We start from the raw sequence: 24,713 nt of genomic DNA, 5'->3' as shown, positions 1-24,713 counted from the left end.
AAGGAATGAGCACTGCTACTTAATGGCAATATTTCTGGTGCAGGTTCATGACTATTTCCGTATTAATCGTGGTGAAAGCTGCTGAGTTCAACAAGAGCAGTAGATGGTAGAACAAGCCAGTAACTGCTGTTTATTGTTGCAAGTGTGTTCTTGCGTACACAGACCGTTCTAGTGTTGGCCTGGCAGCAGCTCTTTCATTAAAGACCCAGAAGTAAAACATGAATTGGGCCCGCTGCCCAGAGGAGTTAGGAAGGTCTAAATGTCTTAGTTTATGAACTGGCCCCATAAGCCCTTTATTGCTTCCTATGACCATGAAATCAGTCACTTTTCAATGCATACCTTCCATCCAGTTCTGAGAGCGCTTATTTTGTGCTGGACAGTGTTGATCAGCTTTTTCACCTTTTTAATTTTGAATTGTTCCATTTAAGAACAAGGAAGGAATGCATCCGATGAAGTGAGCTGTAGCTTGCGAAAGCTCATGCTCAAATAAATTTGTGAGTCTCTAAGGTGCCACAAGTCCTCCTTTTCTATTTAAGAACCAGTGTGTTTTCTCCTCTCTAGCTTTACCTATTTAGTAATTGTCCTAGGACTAATGCATTTGTAAAAGATGCTGGCAGTACCCCATTGACACAGACACTACTTTGGACAGGTGCGTATGTATTCCAGCTTTCTGAAATCGGGAACCTGCATTAGAAAAGGTGTTGAGTCATTCAACGACCTGTTGGCTCTGTCCACTTCTCATATGATCCCTGATTCTCGTAACTGAAAAAAAGATCCCCGTCAGCTTCTGTGTGACTCGGTGAATGCTGTGCTGTGCACACGGCCAAGTAAGGGGCATGCTACAAGCAGCTCTCAGCTGCCTCTGGCTAGTAGACAGACCTTATTCCAGAGGAGTGCTGGGCACTGTTTGGGTAAAATTGCCAACTAAAGCTATTACCCGAACTGAGAACATGGCCATGTGCTAATGTAACTAGAGATTCCCTGGAGCTGTTAGTGCCTTCAAAGTCCGGTCCAGACGTCTTTCTCTGTGGGCTTGCACTGAAAACGCTACAGCGGCCTGGCTGTGCCACTCCAACAGCACTTCAGCGTGGGCGCTGCCTACACCGACGGGAAGGAGTCTCCCATCGGCGTGGGGGGTCCACCTCCCCGAGAGCCAGAAGCTAGCTGGATGGGAGAATTCTGCCATCGACCAAGTGCTTTCTACACGGGGACTTAGGTTGGCTTAACTACACCGTGCGGGGGGTGTGGATTTTTCACACCCCTGGCCAAAGTACTTAAACCAACTTAATTTTCTAGTGTAAACCAGGCCTGTGTGTGGCCAGTGTATAGTGGACAAGAGTCTTCACTGTAACACACACCGATAGTGTAGTGTACATTTAGATTCCACTACGTTCTGCCAATGGCATATTCCCGTGAATGCCATTTAGAAAACAAGGTTGCTGTAGCTGTGTTGGTCCCAGGATATCAGAGAGACAAGGTGAGGGAGGGAATATCGTTGATTGGACTGACTTCTGCTGGTGAGAGAGACGAGCTTTCAAGCTACACCCGAGCTCTTCCTCAGGTCTGGGAAACGTACTCAGTGTGTTGCACTTTTTACACACGTACGCTGGTGTGTGTTCTCTGGTCCCCCACGCCATTTGTACAGCCTGATTGTTGCGGGTAGAATTGAACAATAAAGGCAAACTCCTTAGTGTGTTCTGCTGTAACTGTGTGGGTGAAAATGAGTGAAAGGTTCATAAATAAACCCCTGTGAAAACGTCATCAGTTCTCTGGCTGTGGCTGGCTCTAAGAGCACTCACAGATGCTTCAGTTAGTGGAGGTGGAGAGATACTTGCACTTAGACATGGACTCTGGCTCTGCTCAGCTGGCATGATCCATTTCTGCGTATCCAGTCTTGGGCTGACCCTGCCTTTGTCAAATAATTGTGATGTCTGTTTCAGTTCTCTGCCTCCTAAACGCTTCGGCCCACCCCACTCTTCATGGCCCTCCTGGGGTGGTGGCTCCTTTCCCTCGCGCTGTGAAGGCCTTGACTCTGGAAATCCTCTCTTTGGAATAGTTTCTGCAGCTCTGTTATTGCTGTGCATCCATGTGGCAGCTCTTGGGGGCGTGTGCGCAGCACTCCTTCCCTGCTGCTCTGCTGCTTCAGTGGATTCCCCCCCACCCTTTTTTTGGTTGGTTGGTTTTTCAACCTTTAAGCGGAAGCCTACGACAAGTCCTACCTCTGGGAACTGGAGTTCGTCTGTGGTGCCTGTGTTGATTTGGATTCAGCTTCCCATGAGGTTCAGCAGATCTGCTTTGTCAGACGTCTGAGAGCCCTGCTGCTCACAGTGAGGCACGGAGCTGCAGTTTCTCCGACATGGCGCTGCCTCCGGGGCACTGTCAAACATGGGGGGTGTCCCCAGAGCCAGCTGCCATCAGATGTGCCCCTGCTGAAGCCCCTGACTCCAGGCAGCTCCAAACTGAAGAATTCAAAACCCCTGACGACAGCGCATGGTCAGAGCCTGATCCAGCAGGTTAATCCCAGAGACAGAAGTGCCCCATTTAACACGCCGTTCAGAGGATCCTGCAGTGAGGTGTGTGCTGGGAGTTGGCTTTGTTGGCTCAACATGACCAACCAGATGTAGTTGCAGAGCCCTCCAGAACCGCCCGCTCCAGGATCTGGCACAAGCTGTGGTAGCTGTTGCTGTGTTGTCACTGGCAGTTGCCCCTTATTGACATCCCAGGTGGGTCAGGAAGCAGAGGGATTTTCTTGAGGCCTGTTGCTACCTTTTGGACACTGAGGACCCATCAGGATTTGCTAAAGGTCCACAGCAGCAAACAAGTGATTCTGATCTGGAGAATCCAAACTTCTTGCCACGTTTAAAGCAGCTTGCGAGAACCGCTGGATTGAATTAATTATTTTTGGTCCACTCAGGGAATTCGTAAGGGCCAGAGTAGCTAGGTCAAGAGCAGCCTTGCCATAGAACTGCTCTTGCCTTTGCAGTCTATTCTTGATGAGTAGCTGAAAGTGTGGAGGACGCCTCACGCCTCTCTCCTCGTCCCAGGGAGCAGAAAACGGGGATATCTTACGCTGGGGAGGCTGCCATCTACATCTCCCACCCTCTTTCCTGCATAAGAACTTAGTGGTTGGGGTAGCAATGCCCAGGGGTAAGATTGGCCAAACTTTAAAGGCACTGCATCCCAGAGCCCTGAATTTTAGTGCTGCTGGGATTTGTGAGCTGCTCCTTTACAGGTTCTGGACTACCAGGTTCCATAGCAAAAGGCAGGGCTAGCTATGGAACAGAGCTTTCACCACCACCAGATAATACATACTTTCTGCATAAAGGCTTTGGCATGGCCAGCATCAAGTATGTGATGCTGTTGATGTGGTGTGGAGAGCTGCTGCCTCAAGGTAGATGCCCAGACAGATGCTGGTCTTTATCAGAATTCCACAGAGATCCAGAAAAGCTCCAATACCTTCAGCTTGCTGAAAAGATCCTGTCTGGAAATCAACCAGAGGCCACTTTATGGAAGGTGGCGCTGACTGAACCCGCCTGATGTTTCCTTGTTCCTCCATCTCCTGCTGGGGGGAAGTGAAAGGAATCTGCCCATAAAGCATCACCCTCTTTTACTGAATTTAGAGATGCCTCTTATCTACCCCGCAGCAGCAGGAACAGAAAGGTCCTAAGCCACTGGCTAACTGATTGGCATGTGCAGTGGATTCCCACGTTCCATTAGCCCATGCAATGTAGCATTGCTGAAGGTTCTGACCCCTGCACCAGGAAGTATGGGTAAGTAGCCTGATGGATGCACTTGGCCACCTGCCAGGAGCCTGATGGCTGTATCTAAATTGGGCAGAACAGATGACAACAGAGAAGCAGCCTACGGAAACTATAAGCCCAAGCCTGCAATACCACATCTTGAGCTGAGCATGTAGCCGTGTTACGTCCTGGAATCTCTAACTTGTGTCTGCCCTCCATATTATGATGATGCTGTAGGTAGCTAGTATGGATTCTGTGCTTGAAGACATCCACTATCTATAATGCTGCCAGAGGAAAATGTTTTGAATAATTAAACAGAAATCTCCTCTTGTTGCTAAGGTGTTCTCACTCAGTAAATTGTTGCCAGACAGCAGATTTCTGAAAAATATGGTCATGTTCTGTGTGTATATAATCCAGCTTGGAACCAAGGCATGCTCCTTTGGGAGAAGCTGACAAGCTGCTCCTCTGCTCTGTCATCTCTATCTAGGTCATGTGCTATAGGGTCTACCAATAAATGAAGTCCTGAGTCCCTGAAGGACCTACCTGTCTGTGCTCTCCATTGGTACTCGTCAGGGGTTTTAGGCTTTGCAGCTGCTTCCCAAGAGGAAGACACAATCTTTGGCCTGGCAACTTAGTGTTTCAGATATAAATTGATGCTTAGCAGCAAGTTGGTGGCACAACATAGGCCTGCATTGTTAGAAATGCTCTCCATTTTCTGTACCCAGACTTTAACCAAGCTCTGCATCATTTATTTTCTTCCCAGGACTTGCACAGCCTTGCAGGGCAAGGGACGTGGCCAGAGCCAGACGGAATCTGGTCCATAGTGCTTCAAGTGAAAAATCCAGTTCAAGACTGACCGAGTGCTGTGGGCTTTACTTGTACTGTATTGTTCAAAAGAGATGCACGATTGCCCTGTTCAGTGTCAGCTGGGCAGCTATTAACAAGAAAATGGCCTTCCTCCCCGTTGATAGGAGCAATATTCAGCAATCCATCTCCTTTTAAACCCAAACGAACTGGGGCTGTGATCGGTGAGCAGCCTGTTATGCTGATCTCCTATTGTCCTAAATCAGTTTTATTTTCTTAATGTGCAACAAAAAACCAGAATCTGCTTTCCTTTCCCCTTTCCCACCAGTGGTTTTCAACCTGTGGTTCACAGACCCTTGGGGGTCCGCAGGTTATGCCTAAGATTTCCAAAGGGGTTCGCACCTCCCTTTGAACATTTTTAGGGGTCTGCAAATGATAAAAAGGTGGAAAACCAGTGCTTTAGGCTACTGAGTGGTTTTTGTAAGCTGAACCCAGTGCACTTGGTAGTGCTTTTAAATTAACACAAATTTCTGATCAAGTCTAGTTAATTTAATTAAAAGATGGGCTGATTGGTGGCCATTTCAGTTTTTGGCCATATGTATGCTGGTCTGTTCAAATAACCTTTCTCATTGTCAGCTTCTAAGACACTTCAGAGCTTGATAAGCCAGAGAAGGAGCTTGGAAGTGGTGGTTTTAATGCTAAATATATAGATAATTTTCAGAGGGAAAATGTTCTCTTTGTACATATCAACAAAATTATGAATAAGACCTTGAAATCTGAATGTTGCAGCCCCTGAAAAATGTATGGTAAGGTAGGAACATCCAGATATAGAGTTCATGATGGCATTATTTGGGCTCATTGAACTGTGAATCAAGAGTTTGTGTTGCTACCCATTGGTGCCTCTTCCTTGTATTGTTAGGGGAAGAGGCATAGAAGGTGAGGGAGAGCTTTAATGTAGTTTTAAAAAAACTTGTATCGGGGATGTCAGCAGCCTACCCTCTCTCATTTCAAGGGACACTGTCAAGGTGAGTTTGGTACCAGTTTGATACCTGTTATATTGAATCCTTCTGATTCCACCATCATCTTTTACTCTTCAAAATTAATTATAGTAAATGCTGGATAATAAAAGCTCTTACTGCAGATTAAGGGAGTAACAGCCCCCCTTTTTGCTGGTACTGTTGAAATTGCACTTTGCATGTGTGGCTCTTATTTGTAAGTATAGTTCCCATCCGGTGCTGGGGAATCTCTTGGGATCGTGGATGGAGGGCACAGATTTATTCACATGCGGGGACTTCTTAGACCAGTGTGGGGTGATTTTAACTCTTTCATTGCCTGATTTTGAAACTGATACTTCGATACCTGAGGAAATTTCCAGCCATAGAAACTCCATATTTAGACTGTTTTCATTCCAAAATCTATTTTTCCTCCCACCCTCTCCAAATGTATCTTCCCCAAAAATATTTTTTGTTTGGCCTCAAACGTCTCATACTTGGTCTCTGGTCTAGAGGAGAAGAACATCAAACATTCCTGAAGTGATTTACAAACCCATTTTTTGTTATGAGATGGGGGGGGGGGAGTTGGTTTCAGTTTTACAAACCTTTTTTTGCTGCTCATATCTGTAGAACCTCAGGCTAGCGTTCAGACTGGTGCAGTGCACCAGTCCTAGATGAGAACTCCTGTCACCGACACATTGGACAAATTTCATTTCCCCGGTTTAAAAAGTTATTTAGGGTCAATAATTCCCAGACACATGCCGTCAGTAAGGGATCCAGGGCTAAGAATATTTCCTTTCTCTTTTCAAAAAAGTGTGTAAGCCCTTATTCTGTAGAACGTTATCATTTTAAAAACTAGAGTTTATAGTTTTCTTGTAAATCAGGGAATTGCCAGCGCTGTCACCACTGCCCTACTGTCCTCCCTACTCTCCTCCTCTGGGCTACAGACACCCTCCACTTTCACCATTCTTCCATCAGTATTTCCATTCCAGGCAACAACAGCTCTGCACTGGTCAGACCGGTGCTTTGCACACTGGCCTGTGAGCATTATCGCAACCTCCTACGCCTTCCTGGTCCAGGCCTGAGATTCCAACACCTTGCCCTCATCTAGGGCCAAAGATTTCCTCCTCTGAACACAGGATCGAGATCCTGGTTTGGCTCTTTCACCCTCCCTGCGTGAATGAGAGACTGTTCTCTTCGGATACAGCCTAGAGACCTCCTTTACCCCACATAGCCAGGCTGCAAGCTCCCCAGGCCCCCATACAGGCTAGGACTCTTGTAGGGTCTCTGGCCTGAAGCGGAAGGCTGTTATAATGGGGAGCGGGGGAAGAGGAGAGTGATGCCAGGCAGGACGGAAGCCTTAACCTAGAATTTCCAGACTGTTGTAGCTTTTAAATTCACGTTCTACAGCATTAGTGAGGGTTTTTACTGTGTTTTAAGGGAAATATTTTCTCAACCACTGGCCTCTAGGCAGGTATTAGCCTGGGAATGATAGAAAACTTTAAAGGCGTTAAATCTGAGGTTTAAACTTGTCAGTGCCCCGAAGCCAGGTTGTTAGCGCTCAGAAATGTCTGCTTAACTGCAGTGTCTCCTGTTGATGGTGGAACAGGTCCTCCTGACCATGTCCTGGCAGCCTTTGGGGGCAAACTCTCAAGGCAGGAGGCTCTCAAGGCTGGTCTCTGATGCGGGTTTCACTGTGGCTCTATTTTTGCACGCAGCTATTCAACTGAATAAACTTTAAAAAATCTTTGCTGTTGTATTTCCTGTGTGCTTGTGAAGCTGAGTGTCTGTGTGAGAGAGAATGAATGGGGAAGGTGGGAACACAGGAGTAGTACTGGGTGGTGAACTCTCAGTACTATAAGGTGACTTTGTGTTTGTTTGAAACTGTAGAAACTAACAAACTTGCCCCTTGAACCAGTTCCTTGGGCTCTGGTAGATCCTGTGGTTGGTGTGTAGACTGCTCCCAGTAGCTAGGGAGGCTGGGCTGTATCATGCGAAGAGGTTCTGCGTGCATGCGTAGATGCTGAGCCGGGCCCATTATTGCTGGAGGAGGGATGAAGAAATGTTCTAATTAGCCAGTGAGACAGCTGAGCCTAAAGTGTTGCTAGGTTACAGAGGAGCACGTTCGTCCCTGTGCATCCCTCCTCCCTGTGGAAGGAAAGCATCAGCTGAGTCTCTGGTGCTGTGCCTGGATCTAAGGGCTGCCTAAGAACTTGGAGAGGGGAGGGAAAAATCCATAAGTGATGATGTAATGAGGAGCCCTGGGCGGTGGTTGGAGAGGCCAGCGGAGAAAGGAAGTGTGGCCCGTGGCTCCGGCTGCTAGGATGGACCCGCACTCCAGCACACTAGAGTCTTGCTAATTAACGGCGTCCCTAGCAGTCTGGGTTTCGGGAAGCGGTTGCTGGATTATCAGGGTCAATGGATGGCAGATAAAAAGGAAAAGCTGCAGCCATTTGCAAGCGCTCCTGGGCAGACTGTGCTTGAGAGAGACTGTCTACAGAGAGCTGCATTGTTGTGATTGAATGTTTTAACGTTCTCTTCTCTGCCTCCCTCTTTCTCTTTCTCTCTCTTCCTCTGTCTTTTCTGCAATGATGAGGCAGGCCCCAACAACACGGAAGGTACAATCTGCTGTATCCACATGATCATTTTTAACGCTGCTTCTAAACATTTTTTGTTTTGCTTGTGGTTTTTTTGGGGTTTTTTTTGGTATGTTACGACTGCAGAGCTTTAATTTTGAGTTTCCAACTCAGTTTTGAGGTGTCTCTGGGGAGACAAGCCGGGCGGGTGGGTGTGTAATGACAAAACGATGCAATTGAATTTAATTTGTAGTCTTTCCTTTGAGTTTGTGTTCAAGTCCTTTTTCCATGTCACCTGGCAGCCTGCTGTTCGTGTTGCATGCAGTGCCTCTGCGGCTCACATCGGAGGACAGGGGTTTAGCGTCCCACGGCTGCTTGCTGTATAAAAGTCGCATGCTAATAATAGTTTTTATTTCTCTTCTCTGGCCGTGCTGGCTAATTGACTCTTTTGCTTCTTATTTTTTGCCTGTGTTTTAAGAATTTCCAATGATTATTGTTATGTGGATTTCCTGTGTCGAGCTGATATTTTTCTGTAGGTTACAGTAGAGACTCTGATTTTTGTTCTCTGGGTGTCCTTATGTTTGTTTTTTTTAGCATATCAGTGTTTTAAGTTCAAAAGAGCAATTAGTGAGATCTACATCTAGTGATCTGCTAGAAATACAAGTTTAAAAATACAAATAGCCCAAAAGCAAACGTACACCTTTCCCTGCCACTTTAATTGTTTCAGCTGCAGCAGCCAGAAGGTGTTTTCTTAATTCTGTTCCAGTAAATGCACCTGGTGTATGGATCTGGAATCTTAAGCTGACCAAAGAGAGTGAGACACTTTCCTGTATGGTGATTATTTTTAAAGCTCCTTTAAAATCCTCTTCCAAAAGAAAAGTTTTGCAAATGCTGATTCTGTATCGCTCTTGGGAGCAGAAAGAAAACAGAGCTGTGGCCAAGTCTGGAAACCAAGATCCATATATATCCATTTCTGGTGATTTGATGGCTGTTAGGGCCAGCCTGCATTTCTTCCAGGGAAGTTTTAAAGTCTGCCATCATTACCTGATTTATATGCAATTTCCCTATATTAAAATTTCCTTTCCTGGTCGGATTTGTTCCTCCTATGATTGCTCTGTATTTGGCTACTTCTGAGAGTGTGAGCAAGCCCATCATGCGCTAGGTCTCTCGGATTCTTGAAGGTGTCATGTAAAGCTTCTTATTGTAAGGTACAGTTAGCAATAATGCACAGAACATGTGACTGTCCAGAATAATCAGCTAGAGAGGAAGCCCTGTAATTATGTTAATGGGAAGCTACATTAATTCCTGCAGGTTTATCCAACTGCTGAGCATCCTCTGGAGAAGACTTGAGTAGTGGGCTCAGGTGCTGCAGTCTTGAAGTAAAGTGTTTGTGTTCCTAGGGTACCTATCTTCAGCAGCTTCCAGCTCCTATAATGTGCAAGCAGGGCTCACCCATTGGGTGCTGGAAACGCTCACACACGCGCTATATGAGTAGCCTGTGTGGAAACATGCAGTTAATAGGAATTCCAGCTGTATGTTGCTCCTGTGGTTCACGAGCCCTGGCTTTGGGCCTGTGATAACTTACTAGGAGCCCACTGACCACACCGAGGGGTCTTAAAATTAAGAGACTTGCAGCTGCTCTCATAGTCCATATACGGGTGCAGCGCACACCTACAGCTGCCAGCAGAGAACACTGCTATCTTGATCCAAATTGAGACCATTCTACTCCAGGTGGAATGGTGTGTGTTGGGACCAGTAGGGCCTGGGAGCTGCACCTTTATATTGAAGAGGAAGGGGACAGGGCAAGGCGGACTTCCTAGGCCGTGCTTTGCTCTTCTAGACGTTGATAGCTAGCAGGTGGCTTTCCTGATTTCTGCATGCTGGCAGTGAAGCTTTCCCAGCCTGTGTGTTTCTATTTTGGGTCCCAGATACTACTTTTCCTATTGAATGTGGGATTTGTGGAGGAACAAAGGTTACAGAATGGCATCAAATATTTATTTGCATTATGCAGCACAGTTCAGAACCACCGACTGTTGAAATATTCATGGCTGGAATACTTGATACAGAGCTTTCTGAGCTCTTAAGCGGTCCCAAAGTTCTTCATTAGGCTGTAACTGGTAAAGTTGGTAGCCCTGTTCTTCTGGGACCTCAAAAAGTTCAGGCATCAGACATAGCTGTGGGACAGAGGTTCCCAAACATTTTCATAGCAGTGGGTCGCTTCTTACTAGAGTGTCACCACCTCTTCTGTTCGTGGCCACGCAGACCAGCTCCCCTTCCACTGGCAATCCTACCACTTCCCTGGAGCAATTGCTTACATGGAAAATGAGTATTGGGAATGTACGGGATGTATTTCCAGCTGTATTTCAGAGGACTTTACTGGCTGGAAACGAGCTAGCACTTGTAACTAGCTGGCTCTCTGCAGGCGACCAGCAAGTGCTCTCTAGACCCTGAGGATATGTCTGCACTGCAGCTTGGAGCAAGCCTGCTAGCCTGGCTAGAGTCTCCCCCTGGTGCACTAAAATTAGCAACATGGCTGTTGCAGGTTGGGCTGGAGCTTGGGCTCTCGGACTAGGGAGTTGAGTGGGCCTGAGCTGCAGCCTGACCTGCACCGGTCACGCTGCTAATGTTAGCATGCTAGCTCTAGGCGTACGGGCGTGCGGGCGTGAGTCTTTCTGCCTGGGCTGCAGTGTAGACATACCCTGGGGCTCCGGAACGCCTGCCAAAGGGAGGGAAGTTTTTGATTGTAGTTTTTATAACGTTCATTAGAAGAAACAAGCAAATGTTATACAGGACACACACAGCAGATCTGCCTAGGCAGCATCAAGACCAGTCTGTTCTACACCCTGATGAGATCAGTGAACCATTGTTATGACCTTCATTTACAAATGAGCCGTTCCCCCAGTGAATTTCATAGCTGACCGCTCAGGCTGTATCATCTTTACAAAGTGAGTTTGATGGGCTGGGACCAAACTGATGAACTTCCACCCTTAAACTAGGCCTAATAACACAGGGGAAACGGCACAAGGATTAAAAATGCTATTGCCCGCTTCTTAGCTGTTTTTCCTTTCATGGGAATGGCAGGGTAGCTTTAGTTAGAGCTGCCAGGAGACAAGTTTTGTTAGGATCCTGTATGGTTTAATCTAGGAAAGATGCTCTCAACTTCCTTAGTGCCCCAGAAGTGACCATTTCAAGGTTGGTTGATCTGAGATGCTGGTGTATCTTTCAGGGGGCTTCATTAACACCCTCAGGGGTATTTATCGTTAGTATAAATCCATCTGTTGGAACAGGCAGTTCTGATGTATTTCTTGAATGTACAAAGTTGGTTGTCAGTTTAAAATATTTCAGCCCTTGGCTACTAATTTTTGTCAAGTATCAAGAACTCCTTATATCTGCTTCTTGGAAGCCGAGAGGCCCATCCAGCTAGCACCTCCATTGTTGGCTCTGGCTTTTTTGGTGCTAACCATTCCATAATAGGACACCAGGAGCCATGTTTGAAGCAACATTTCTCTGACAATAGAGATTTTGTTGAGTTCCTCTTTAACATGCTGCACTGGCAGCCCAGTGCTTGGCAAGGAATGGAACACGGGAACATGCCTGGGTTGCTAAATCCCAGAGAAGAGAGGGTTTCTCAGAGCAGGGCCACTTGATGGAAGCTCTTCTGCAGAATTTCCCCCTGGGGATGGCCAGAGTTAACAGATAGTTGCATCAGGTTTTCAAAGATTCATTCCACACAATGGGTTTTCCTGTGGATGTTTTGAGAGACTCTTAGCTTTTCCAAAGCACTCTGGAAGACCTTACACTGCCAGTCCTCAACACTAAATTAATCTCCAGGTTTTTTAGCTTCTACTGCTTGGTGGGAACACTTTCCTGATTAGTGTTTTGCAAAATAAGAAAACTGCTCTGGAGGCTGTAAGTCTTTCACTTCTACGTTAAAAGTAGCAGCTAGCCAGAGTTAGACCCTCTGGGAAGTTTTCTTCTGGAATTGTGAGCAAAGTAGGATTTATCCCCAAAGGATGTGCCTCATATCAGGTGTTCGAAGGGGTTTGCATTTTACTGTGTGACCCTTAGACTATTCTGTGCAATTCTGATATTAAAAAGGAAGAGAGGGATTACTAGAAGCCATGTGTTTCCTGGTTTACCAAAGTTACATGCGAGTGAGACCATCCCCCTCAGATAAAGATGTGGACCACTGCCTCACTTAAACTCTGAAGCTTTGTCTTCCTGTCTCTCACATACAGGCCAGCTGTTTTACATGGCCTTGCATTGGCCAGCATGTCTGTGGTTGTAGCAGCCAGATAGTTGCCAGTAGGCTTTGTGTGATTAAAGGCCTCATTCCTCATGCTACCCAGTGCGGGAGGAGCATGAGGGCTGGTTTCTTTTGACCTGCTCTGGTCCTGCTAACCTTAAGACTTCCTAGTGCATTGTTTTACCTTTTAATGGTAAAGGAAAGCAGACTATAATGGGGTTTAATGTGCCCCATTAATGTGCCCCATTTAATGGGGTGATATTGTGTAGGCCATTAAGTGTGACAGAACAGAAGCTCCACCTTTCAGTGTAGCTCTGTTCCTTGTCTGATTAGCTCCCAGTAATGGAGTGACACAGACAGGGAGTATATCCCTTCATGCTTTCCCTGCAACACACTGGCCGAAGAAAGCTGCTCCAAGTTCACTCCTGCCTGGTGTCTCGATTTCTGTTAAATCTTTGTCGACGAGGCACCACATAATGGGACAGTCCGTGTGTAGTAACCACACAGCAAGGAGGCACATAGTGTGAAAAATTCCTAGGTGTGGTGTTGCCAGATTGGTTATTGTAATCTTGTATCAACTTCCTTAATACAGAGGACAGGTGCCTAAGTCTGAATGGGCCTACTTGATAACGTGACACATTTTATTCTTCAGAGCCAAGGGGAAAATGGCAATGCCTCCAGGTTTGAGGTGAAGCTTCACAAAATGCAAAGCCTGTGATGGTGTAACTGAAGGAGTTAGAATCCTCTTGCTCCTGCTTCTCTTTGGGCAGTTTGTGACACTTGAGCTTCAGTAACCCCGTCTAGGAAAAGGATGTGTGTGAGTGAAATCCAGGCTCCTGCCAGCAGAAGCCTTGAGAACCTTGGGCAGTCCAACAACAACTCAGCAGGGTGTTTCTCCAGCTAAGCCAAGGGAGCCCAAACTTTGCCTTTCTGAGATCTTTCCAGGAGTCCACTAGATGGATCAGGTTGTGGATGCCCCGTGGGCAGCTGCGAGGACAGCAGGTGTCAGCATGCAGGGCGCCTCCATTGTCCAAGTAGTCAGGCTTCCTGTCTCATGACGGAAGACTTCCTGATGGGAAGATCTTTGCGGTCCTGCATCTGCATGTTAAAGATAGGGGTGGCCATGGGAGAACTTCGGTGTCTTGAGTGCAAATGACTGAGAGATTTTTCTAGCCCAGGTGTGAGGTGAGCCACATCAGGGTTCTGTTTCACCTGGGGCCGTCGTGGGAGCATGGGGGAATGAGCATGTTATCCTGACGCTACACACACTAATGGCGGTCATGTCTTTTTGTTTCCTTTACCTTGTTCTTTGCTGCATCTGCCGCTGCTGCCGCTGCTGTCTATGTATCTCTGTTCCTGTCTTTCCCTGTATGAATGTTTCTCCTACTCTGCCTTCTACTCCTGTTGCCCTCCAGACCACCACCAGGCGGCCCAAGGTGAGAACCAAGAGCTGTGGTCAGTGGGCATTGATTTTTACTTAAATGCTAAACTCCAATGTCTGTTTCCTTTTTCCGTCCTTTTGGGAAACCTGGGAAATCGCTACAGACAGAAACGCTTCCCTGGGGTGAATCTGCAAGGGTGAAATTGTCATCAAGGCTGTTACTCTCTGCTGTTCCCAGAACTAATTTAATGAATTAGAGCATAAAAATGCCTGGGTGATCCTATTTCCACTTTATGGCTGAAGCTCCCCTCGAGATGTCCCTGTGGTAACGTTATACCTTGGCTCTCCCTGGTTGCTGTTCGTTACAGGGGGCTTGAGGTTGTTTGTGGGGGAGGGAGTTCTTGAGTAGTCTCTTTTAAGGAGACAACGCCAAAGTCATCCAGGGTTTTGTATGGCTGTGGAGAGAGCCTGCTGTGTGTAGCAAACTCTGGTGCTAGCAGTGCAGAGAAGCAGAGTTGGGGGAGGCTACAGCCTGGACACAGATCCTCCAAAAGCCTGTGGCTACATGATGATTTGTAAATGGCAAACACTTCCTCCGTTTGCAGTGTGCTTGGAGCCAGGTTGGTCCCAAGATATGAGAGAGTCGAGGTGGGTGAGGTGGTATCTTTTATTGGGCTGACTTGTGTTGGTGAAAGAGTCGAGCTTTCACGCTACACAGAGGTCGTCCGCTGACGTAAGACGAACTCTGTGTAGCTCAAAAGCTTGTCTCTTTCACCAACACAAGTCAGTCCAACAAAAGATACCACCTCACCCACCTCGTCTCTCGGAACAGTTGCATTCTATCTCATGAGTTGGGGGGCTCTGATTGTGTCTTTGATTTCACTGGGTTGTGTGGCTAACTCCAGTCAGGGAAGACGTATTTATTTGTTCATTCAGTTTATTAAAAGATGTTGTTCCACCTATAGGCTTCCATTCATGCTCTGACAATATCAGGTTTCAGAGTAACAGCCGTGTTAGTCTGTATTCGCAAAAAGAACAGGAGGACTTGTGGCACCTTAGAGACTAACCCATTTATTTGAGCATGAGCTTCCGTGAGCTACAGCTCACTTCATTGGATGCATTCATTGGTTAGTCTCTAAGGTGCCACAAGTATTCCTTTTCTTTTTGACAGTATTAGAAATCTTCAGTCATTACCCCATGGAAGTGTTTGTTCATACTGCAGTTGCATCCAGAGACCCCAGTGTGGCCTGGAGTCCCACCAATCTAGGTGTGGCACAAATATGTGTACACACTTCCTGTCTTCAAGAGTTGACAGTCCAGCCAATAACAGACTGCTGCTACCACCAAAAGTAAATGACACACACTCTCTCTCTCTCCCTCCTCCAATAGCAAATAAAATCTTCCCCTCGAATGTCCCCTCCCAAATGCCTGGGAGAAGGGATGGGCTTCGCTGTGTGACCAGAGTTCACATTTCTGTTCTAGGGGATCAAGAAAAGAGGCCAGTTTGAGTCCTGCAGCCTTTGTACCCTGCTAGCAGCATACTCTCGCTTACAGCCAGAGGGCTCCAGCCTGAATGCCTGGGCTGATGGCTGCTCTGGTCATGTGCCACAAGGGGGAGAGGCGACTGCTTGGGGTAATTATAGGACAGACCATTTAGAGTGTGAAGTTTGAGCCACCACTTTGAATTCCACCCGGAAGCCAATGCAGTTCCTAGGGTGCTCCCAGTGAGAGAGAGAGAGAGACACGGCTCAAATGGATTGCTGCATTCTGCGTCCCCTTCAGTTTGAGTGATGTTAAGATGTAGCCCCATGGAGAACGCTTTATGATGGTCTGATCTCGAGGAAACAAAGGCATGGATAAGTGTAGTAGGCTTGCATCTGACTGACACGGCCATTAGTCACCCCATTCCACCCAGACAGTAACGTGGCACCTTTGCTGATGTTTGCTGCTTCCACATCCAGTCGCATCTGGGGTCTAACTAAAGCCCAAGTTACAAACTATAGTGACCAATAGCAGATGCTGATCCAATACTAATGAGTTCTGCTAGCTCCTTCCCCCAGCCTTGTCAGCATTATCTCAGCTGGCTAGCTCTCCAGGGCAAGGCCAGCTAGCAGACACTCCCTCCGCAGAGCTGAGTATCGTTATATACCGAAGGCATCTCCCCCCATGTCTCCTTACTACCCCTCCTAGTGTCCCCTGGTATGCCCTGATCAGAAGGGGAGACTGAATTAAACCCTGCAGGACCCCAGACAAGTGTTTGTCAGAACCAAAGCTATCCACTTACCAGTGGGGTTCTCTGCCCACAGGGAGCAGAGCCACTCCCTAGGCAATTCCAGCGAACTCTGACAGGTCACAGATGTGTCCATAGCCCCTCTTGGTCAGTGATAAATATTCTAACTCCTCCTGCACACCATATCCTCAGCCTTGGCTAGGAAGAGTCCATCAGCTGGTGCCACTAGTGCAGTTGGCCCCAGACACAGGTCTGAAGTCAGAGGGCTCTAGGCAATGCCAGAGCTGCTTCACCATGAACTCCTCCCAAAACGGGAGGCTCAGTATCATTTGATAGCTAGCAGGGTTGGTGGCACCCAGTGGTGTTTTGAATAGGGGCCTTGCCAATGCTGCTCTCAGAACACCTGGTGTCCTACCCTCCCCTAGAGAGGTGTTACCAGTCTCAACAAGCTCTAGGTCCAACATCTCCCCCTGGCCCTATCCGCCTCAGGAGGTCCAGGTTCCAAGCTGCAGTTGGTGGCCTTTAAGCACCCCAATACTTCCAGCCCTTCAGCAGCATCACTCCCTGAAGACTCACCTAGGTTTGTCCACTGGTGACACTGCCCTGATCCCACGGACGCTGACAGCTCGATCTGGCAACGCGGTTTTATCTGCAAAGTACTATGAAAATTCCCTACAGCAAAGAGATTTGCTTGTGTAGAGTAGCCTGCTTCTCAGAGGTGGCATATGCCTGGCAAAGGCTGGTGCCACAAGGCCTCTTCCCAGGACCAAGGCTGGATGCTCCTAGTTTCAGAGGGAAACATGGAGCAGCCTGCCCCTCCATAGGGCACTGTACCTCCATCAGTTCATTGTGTAGGCTAGACTTCTGCGTCATGTGCCCAGAGCGCTCACTCTGGAGACTCTGCAGCATGGTGCCTACTGGGGGACCAGAGTTCAATGTCCCGGTGAACAGTGCTGCTCAGGAAGGTTCAGGCAGCGTTGGTTCATTGCCGTAAATGGTTCTCAAGCACCGGTGCCCATGCTGATCTGGAGTGATGGCCTGGCTGTATCCTAGCTAATGCAGAGCTGAGCTGGGAGTTAGGCTGTGTCTAAGCTTAAAATGCGACCGTGACAAAGCTGTAGTTCTGCCATGTAGACACTCACTGCAGCCCCGGGAGGGGTCCCCCGTTGCTGTGGTTAATCAGGCTCCCCGAGAGGTGGAAGCTGGGTCCATGGAAGAATCCTTCCATTGACCTAGTGCAGTGGACCTCAGGTTATTCACACCCCCGAGAAATAGCTATGCCGAGGTAAGTGGTCAGTGTAGACCAGCCCTGAGACTTGACAAATGTGGTGTGTGTGCCAAAGAGCCAATGCCAAGGGATAAAATGAAATTAACCCTCAATAAATTAGCTGACTGACTCTAACACACCTCGATACCACAGCGATGGGTCCGTTAGAAATGCATGTCGGAGAGGAGTTATATATAGGTCTATAAAATCATGAGTGGTGTGGAGAAAGTGAAGAAGGAAAAGTTATTGACTTGTTCCCATAAGATAAGAACGAGGGGCTACCAAATGAAATTAATGGGCAGCAGGTTTAAAACAAATCAAAGGAAGTTCTTCTTCACTCAGCGCACAGTCAACCTGTGGAACTCCTTGCCTGAGGAGGTTGTGAGGGCTAGGACTATAACAGGGTTTAAAAGAGAGCTGGATAAATTCATGGAGGTTAAGTCCATTAATGGCTATTAGCCAGGATGGGTAAGGAATGGTGTCCCTAGCCTCTGTTTGTCAGAGGGTGGAGATGGATGGTAGGAGAGATCACTAGATCATGACCTGTTAAGTTCACTCCCTCTGGGGCACCTGGCATTGGCCACTATCGGCAGACAGGACACTGGGCTGGATGGATCTTTGGTCTGACCCAGACTGGCCTTTCTTATGTTCTTATGAGTTGAAGATAAGCACTAGTCAGCACTTTCTGAGAAGTTTGCTGCTTTTTTGTAGACTTCAGATTCCCTTCGTCTCCTCACCTGTATTGCAGCCCTTTTACGCCACACTGCTGGGAGCTCCAGCCAGTCCAGAGAACAGCTGCGTAGGCCCCATATCACAGTGTAGTGTCCATTGTTACCACGCCTGTGATGGTATGTCGTAGGCTTGCTTCATTACTGAGCATGGCTCTTCTTGGGGAACCCTGCCCCTTCTAGATGAAGTCAGAATTTACCATGTATCATGGCAATACGTTTAAAAGGAAAACTACCAACTTCCGTGTTGTGTCATAAAGTTGGAGACAAAGAACAGCATACAAAAGAGACCATTTGACTCTCCCAAGAAGCAGGAGTGAAATCTGCAAGGGTATGCTGAAGAAACAAGATTAAAATGGCAAATTAAAACAATTCAGACTTTAAAATTGAAAATCTCCAAGTACCCAGTAGCAGCTGTTTGCTAAATTCTGAATAATACGTTGAATTAAAGTTCAGAAAATGCAAATATGCAAATGCCATTTACAAATGGCTGGCTCTGGAGGCCTTCGGGGCACTCTTGCTTGAAGTTTATCAGAATTAGGTGTGTCCATCATTTGTTTATGTAGGAGAGTCTCCGTCCAAAGCTATATTTGGCTGGACCCAGGTTAGGTGATTGGACACAGTTTTGCAGGTCCAAAGGCTGGTCTGTTTGTCACAAGTGTCAGGCTTTCTCTTCTACTGCCACCTCCCCCATAAGTGCCCCTCCATTATTTCTCTGTATAGCCTTTGTTAGATGTTAGCAAACTCCTTACTGCTGCTTCGTTTATTGTCACTCCTGGGATCTACCCCTCTCTAGTCCCCTAAAAATTCATAGATTTCAAGGTCAGCAGGAACCATTGTGATCATCTAGTCTGACCCCAGCAAAGTACAGGCCAGAGACCTGCCCCAAAATAATTCCTGGAGTGGAGCTTTTAGAAAAACAGCCAGTCTTGATTTTAAAGTGTCAGTGACAGAGAATTTACCACGACCCTCAGTAAATTGTTCCAAAGGTTAATTACTTTCACTGTTAAAGATGTACACCATATTTCCACTCTAAGTTTGTCTAGCTTTGACTTCCAGCCATTGGATCATGTTAGACCTTCCTCTGCTCCCCTTATTCCTCCATTTAGGTACTTATAGGCTGGGATCAAATCACCCTTAAATGTCTCTTGTTCAGCTAAATAGACTGAGCTCTTAGAGGATCCCTACAAGGCAGGTTTTCTGACCCTTCCGTCACTCTCATGGCTTTTCTCTGACCCCTCTCCAATTTATCAACATCCATCTTGACTTGTGGGCCCCAGACCTGGGCACAGGATCCCAGCTCCAACTCCCTTTCCCAGAGCAGTGCTAGCTGTGCAGGGCTCACAGTAATAAAGGGAACCGAAAACATAGTGTTGTCTGTTCATAGCAGCATATAGGACTCAAGGTGTGGCATGGATCTGCTGGGTTAGCACTGGGCCATTTTTACAATTCCATTGCCCACTATTACCACTCTCTAACTGGTGAAGCAAAATGTTTCTTGTCCTCAGCCTTGCCAGAAGCCCTTTTCTGAAGGTATCAGGTATGCTTAGTGGGGACTGTATGCTCGTGCCCAGAATGGGCCCTTGCAGATAAGTAGAATATCGCACAGTGCCTGCATGTTCTAGGATCATCGGTAAGTCCGTTGGTTCTGCAGTAGTTACACCCTACAGGGTTTCACTCCCTGTGTTCGTCTGTGTTGAAACCAGCACTGGGAGTCACAGGCCCTCAGCCATAATAATTGGTGATGGTGCTCTGTCCCAGGAAGGGCTTGTTTTAAGAATAACATGGAGGCAAAGTTCAAAGCGAGGCCCGAATGAAAGGTGGAGACAGTGGTGAGTGATGGCAGATCCCTCCCAAAGCAAGTGCTGTTCTGACTCTCTTCCCCCTTGACCATGTTGTTTTGCAGCCTACCCGGACTCCCAACTCTGCAGCATCCAGCGGTACAGCTGGGCCCTCTGGCTCCGCTTCCGCCTCAGGGGGCGAGATGAGTAGCAGTGAGCCCAGCACACCTGCTCAGACACCTCTGGCTGCACCGGTCATTCCAACTCCTTCCCTGACCTCTCCGGTGGCACCTCCTTCAGCTCCTTCCCCTACAAAGGTAAAGGTGTAAAACAGGACAATGTCCCAGGGGTGTGGAACCTTCACTTCAGCCTGTGGCTGTCTGATTGCTCTACCCGAGTGGGGAGGGGGAGGAGAGTGCTCAAAGGCAAGGAGGCAAGAGAACAGGAAGCAGGCCGGGGGGCATGGCAGGGGAACCATTTTTCAGCCCACCCTATGCCATGCTCCAACAAAAACGGCCAGGGAGCGCTCTTGTGTTCCGTCTCCGTACAGCACTCGTGTGACTGCATCTGGAATATCCCAGTCGGTTCTGGGCACCACACTACCACAGACTGAAAGCAATGCAGAGAAGACCTGCGAAAGCAACCTGGGGTTTTGAACGGATTGTCTTCTGAGATGCATATGTATAGCATGGCTAAGAGTAGACCAAGGGCAGATGTGGGGCGAAACCCCAAGGCTGGAAAGGAGGTTCAGGATGGTGAGAATACCACTGCTTAGCTCAGCACTCTACAAACATTAACCCTTCCAGCATATTTGTGAGACTGGAATATGGCTGTATCTCATTTTAGAGATGAGGAAACTGAGGCACGGAGATGAAGGTCACACAAATTGGAGCTGGGACTAGACCCCTGGCTCTCGACTCTGTCCCACGGCTTACACTCTAGGTCTCTTGTGTGGGGAAAGTCAAAAGGGTGTTTTGTTTTGCCAGACTATCCAGACTGATGATCTGACCTTGAGAGGGTGGTGGGCTGAGGAATATTCTCCCCCAGGTAAAGTGGAGAAGCCCCATTCTCTGGGATGGGACAAACTGTTAGGGAATATCCCGTGGAGAACAACCTGACCTGGCCTTAGAGGTGGGCTGGGTGATTTAATGGGTGTTTGATGGCTGATAATTACTATCTAGGCCAATTTTGTTGTTTAAAATAGTTTTTCATTATTTCCCTCCTGCACCTTCTTAATTAGCTGAATTTCGAGCTTATGAAAGATTTAGGACAGGAGGGCAAAGAAGTAATAGCACAAGATGTGAAAAAGCATTTGAGGTTTTGTGTGAAGTTGTGAGCTGGAAAAAGCACCACCTAGTGGAGGGAAAAGGCATTCCAGCCTCATCAGTTCAGGGTTCATCGTCCGTTACACCTGTGCCTGAAACCTGCTCACTTGCTAGCCCTGTTACTGATGCCCAAATCAACTGAGAACACAGAAGGAAAAGACTCTGGTATCTGACAACACTTAGTGCCTCATCAATTCCACTGGTTGCTCTGCAGAGCCCATCAGTTTGTGCTGTTTGTGTAGGTTTTTCACACAGCAGCCGGGGGGATAAATAAAAAGAAAATAGGAAAATGTGATTGTAAAACTCACTAGGTGTTGGTGGGGTGCTTGGGAGCAGGTGCAGAACCCCAAACGAGTTGCAGCTATTTAAAAAAATGGACTAGACTTCAAATGGATGGGGGACCCACGTTTCCATCAAGAGCGAGTGCCGGTCTTGTAGCTGCACGATGCGTAGCCAAGCAAAGAATCTTCTGAAACACCTGAAGGCATTTTCTGCTTTCAGCATGCTGAGCAGCACCCATTTGTTCACATTGGGCAGGTGACTGCTGCTCACTGAACATTGGTGCAGGGGGAGATCGTCTTTGTCTGCTCAGTCACCAAGGCCTTGCTGGGAGTTCCGCTTGGCTCTGTGATTCTCCCATCAGGAAAAGCCCAGGCATGGCTGCATAATACCTTCCAGGCTTTGTGCTGCTTGAGGGATGTTCTTCCTTCCTGTGCAGGCAGTTCTCCAGTTACCGGGCAGATAGGTTTCCAGGGAACAACATGTTAGCCTTACACATGTTTTAGGGAGAGTCCAAGTCCCCTTGCAGCGTGAAGGGCTTCAGGAAGAGATGTTTCACCTCAAAAGGGTGGGACCCAACAGGGCTGCATTAGAAGCTTGCCAGGAACCTGGGGACTGTGCCTAATTCTCATGCACTGGAGTAGATTGCAGCCACCTTCAACTTTGGTGCGGAGGAGACGCTTCAGGTCCCAGCATACACTGCTTCATCTTTGAGCAGCCTTTGCTCAGATCAAGATGGAGTGTTGCTTGCTGGCACCAGAATCCTCTGTGGGCTACACCTGTAAAAGGTAAGGATGTCTTTGAACTGGGTTTTGAAACCCAACTGCTTCAGCCCAAATTCAGCCAGTCGCTCTTTGTCCTAACAGAGTCAAGTGACCTCCTGTTGATGCTGGTTACCTGGGTTATCTTTCAGTGGGAAAGGTCTCGCCTGCTTGTCTCTGGAGAGCCCACTGGTTAGCCTGAAAGAGGGCACTGCAGTCAGACACAATGGCTAGTTTGTGGTTTGCAGGGGAGACGCCTCTATGGCACTGTCATCTTGCTGAGGGATCAGGGCAGTGCTCCAGCCTTACCTGGGTGAAGAATCACACGTGCTGGATTTTGCACTGAGCCTTTCCTTCTAGAGATGAAAGTGTCCAGAGCCATGATTCCAAAACCTTCAGAATCCAACATAGAGAATCTCTTAGCCATGCTTAACCCCCTTTGGTATAGTAACCGCCCCATCGTATCGGAGCAACTGATGGGGGAGAGATGGGAAAGGATTAGGGTGCCTTTGGCACTCAGTAGAGTAACCCCATGGCATCAACTAATAACTCTCCAGTTTACAGTGGGCACAGTTTGTGTGTGTCTGCAAGTTGTTAAACTTCATTTAAATAAGCTTTAAAGCATTAGCCATTACACACGCTGTAATTTAAAATCACATAGCTTGTCACATTAGAACCCCAGTCCTGTTAGTGGAGACACTTTTTCCTTGCATGTGTCACTACTCTGACCCCTAGGGGCAGGAGAGGGGAATTAGGTGAGTTAATTTTGTACATTATTGATTTTCAGAAGGGCTGAGCACCCACAAATCCCCGTGAAGTCACTTGTAAGTGCAGGTGCACAGCACCTTTGAAGGCCAGGCCATCTCTCAGCACATCGAGAAGCATTGAACCATGTTCTGTGGGTGAACTGAAACTCAATGAGATTAAAAAATTATACAGGCTTTGGAAATGGAAGAACATAGTGAATGAAATTATTCTAAGAGGCCTTTAATGCTGCTGCTGTTGGAAAAGGGTTGACTGAATTCTGAGGACTGGGTCAGACTTAGAAGGTTTTGTTGCCTGTGCATTAAATTAGAGGTATTTGGGGAAATGCATTGTTACATGACATTTCTACTTCTCAGAGTAACCTCCCATTTCCCCCTGGCTGTGCAGGAGGAGGAGAACCTGCGTTCTCAAGTCAGAGACCTGGAGGAGAAGCTGGAGACTCTGAAGATGAAGCGAAATGAAGACAAAGCAAAGCTGAAAGAGCTGGAGAAATACAAGATCCAGTTGGAGCAGGTGCAGGAGTGGAAGAGCAAAATGCAGGAACAACAGGTTGACCTCCAGAAACGTCTAAAGGAGGCCAAAAAGGTGAGCATCTTCTTGGCGGGCATGTGGCAGCAGCCAGAGCGGTGCAGCTCACGTTAATGACACGTCAAGGGAACCAGTACATTCAAGGCTATTTAATTGTTGGAAATAAGATTGGGGAGTTCTTACTTTATTTTTTGATACATCAACTAGCATAAAAATATGAACTCCCCCAGATCCTGTCTTTTGAAGAGATGTGGGCCCTAAAGCAACCAGTGACCACAACATAGCAAACATTGGCTTATGTGCTGGCTTGAGAGTGCAAAAGCCAAATGGAAGTAAACTACACTCAGTGCTGAATTGATTTGTACAGGGCACTAAATATGTCTGGGTCCATTATCCTGGTGGCATCTTACTGTGGTTTATTTTGGCCTATTTTCTCCCCATATCTGAGGCAAGAGTTTTGTCATGGAGCCACACTGACCAGCTTTAGCCAAGCAGTGCTTCGTATAATGTGTCCCTTCTGCCAGTGGCCTCTGCAGATTCCCACTTTTGGCTTGTGATGGAAGCACCTTGACCCTATGGGAATCTTCTGGAGAGAGTGGTGGCCATTAGGCCTCTCCTCTCTCCCTCCTATCCCGGAGGGGCCCAGGCGTTCCCCTTCTCTTCCTTCTAACCACAGAAAGTGCAGCGGTCTCCAGCCACACACAGTGTCCTCAGCGCGTTCCTCATCCTTTTCTTTCATCTGCCCTAGGGGGCAAATTTTGTTTGTAGTTAGTCAATCGGTCAGATTCCTTAAAGGAGGAGGAGAGGAGATGCAGTGGCCTGGGCTCCATCTGGACCTGTGGGTTGCCTGGCACACTCCTACTGAGATGGGAGGCTCATGAGGCCCGTCAGCTGGGGCTGGCCCTGTGTGAGTCTATTGTCAGCTTTCTGCTCACCGTTGAAGTGACTGGCTCTGTTCAGGTTGATCTAGGAGGCCTGGCTGTGTGCTTAACGTGGCTTCTGAAGGATCTAGACCCAGCAGACAAGCACAGACCTAGGACAGCCAAGCATAGAGCCAGAGCTGAGGCTACCAAGCGAGGATCCCACACCTTGATTAGGGAGAGTCCCTTGTCTACTGCTTTTCTCTGTCACTGTGGCTCCAGATGTGCCCAGGTCAGTGGAGTCTGGTACTGCAGTTCCAACACTATGATTTTTGGAGAGTGGCTTGCCATACGGATTCTGAGCCCGACCTAGTGGTATGAACAAACAGAGCCACTGTGGAAATCCTCACAGCACCGGCAAGAGGGAAACTCATTGCAAGCCTCTGATCA

At 47.7% G+C, this 24,713-nt stretch overlaps 1 protein-coding gene across 11 annotated transcripts in view; it reads left to right on the top strand.

Annotated features, from left to right (window-relative positions):
* The window catches only part of DCTN1 (dynactin subunit 1), a 144,032-nt gene that overhangs the window by 87,429 nt on the left and 31,890 nt on the right, over positions 1 to 24,713 (top strand). For 7 of the 11 annotated variants that reach the window (XM_084626590.1, XM_084626589.1, XM_084626588.1 and 4 more), the window contains exons 6-9: positions 8,137 to 8,154; positions 13,774 to 13,794; positions 19,871 to 20,062; positions 23,263 to 23,460. In XM_084626590.1, the coding sequence (XP_084482716.1) occupies positions 8,137 to 8,154; positions 13,774 to 13,794; positions 19,871 to 20,062; positions 23,263 to 23,460 (429 nt within the window). Of the gene's footprint in view, positions 1 to 7,799; positions 8,155 to 13,773; positions 13,795 to 19,870; positions 20,063 to 23,262; positions 23,461 to 24,713 lie in introns of those variants that run through there. The other 4 variants (XM_084626587.1, XM_084626586.1, XM_084626582.1 and 1 more) reach the window with 3 other exon arrangements.

This window comes from Lepidochelys olivacea, assembly GCF_965140295.1.
Source record: "Lepidochelys olivacea isolate rLepOli2 genome assembly, chromosome: 4".
Classification (NCBI taxonomy): Eukaryota; Metazoa; Chordata; order Testudines; family Cheloniidae; genus Lepidochelys; species Lepidochelys olivacea.
The sequence above is the reverse complement of the archived record's forward strand: the minus strand, read 5'-3'. Positions and strand labels throughout refer to the sequence as shown.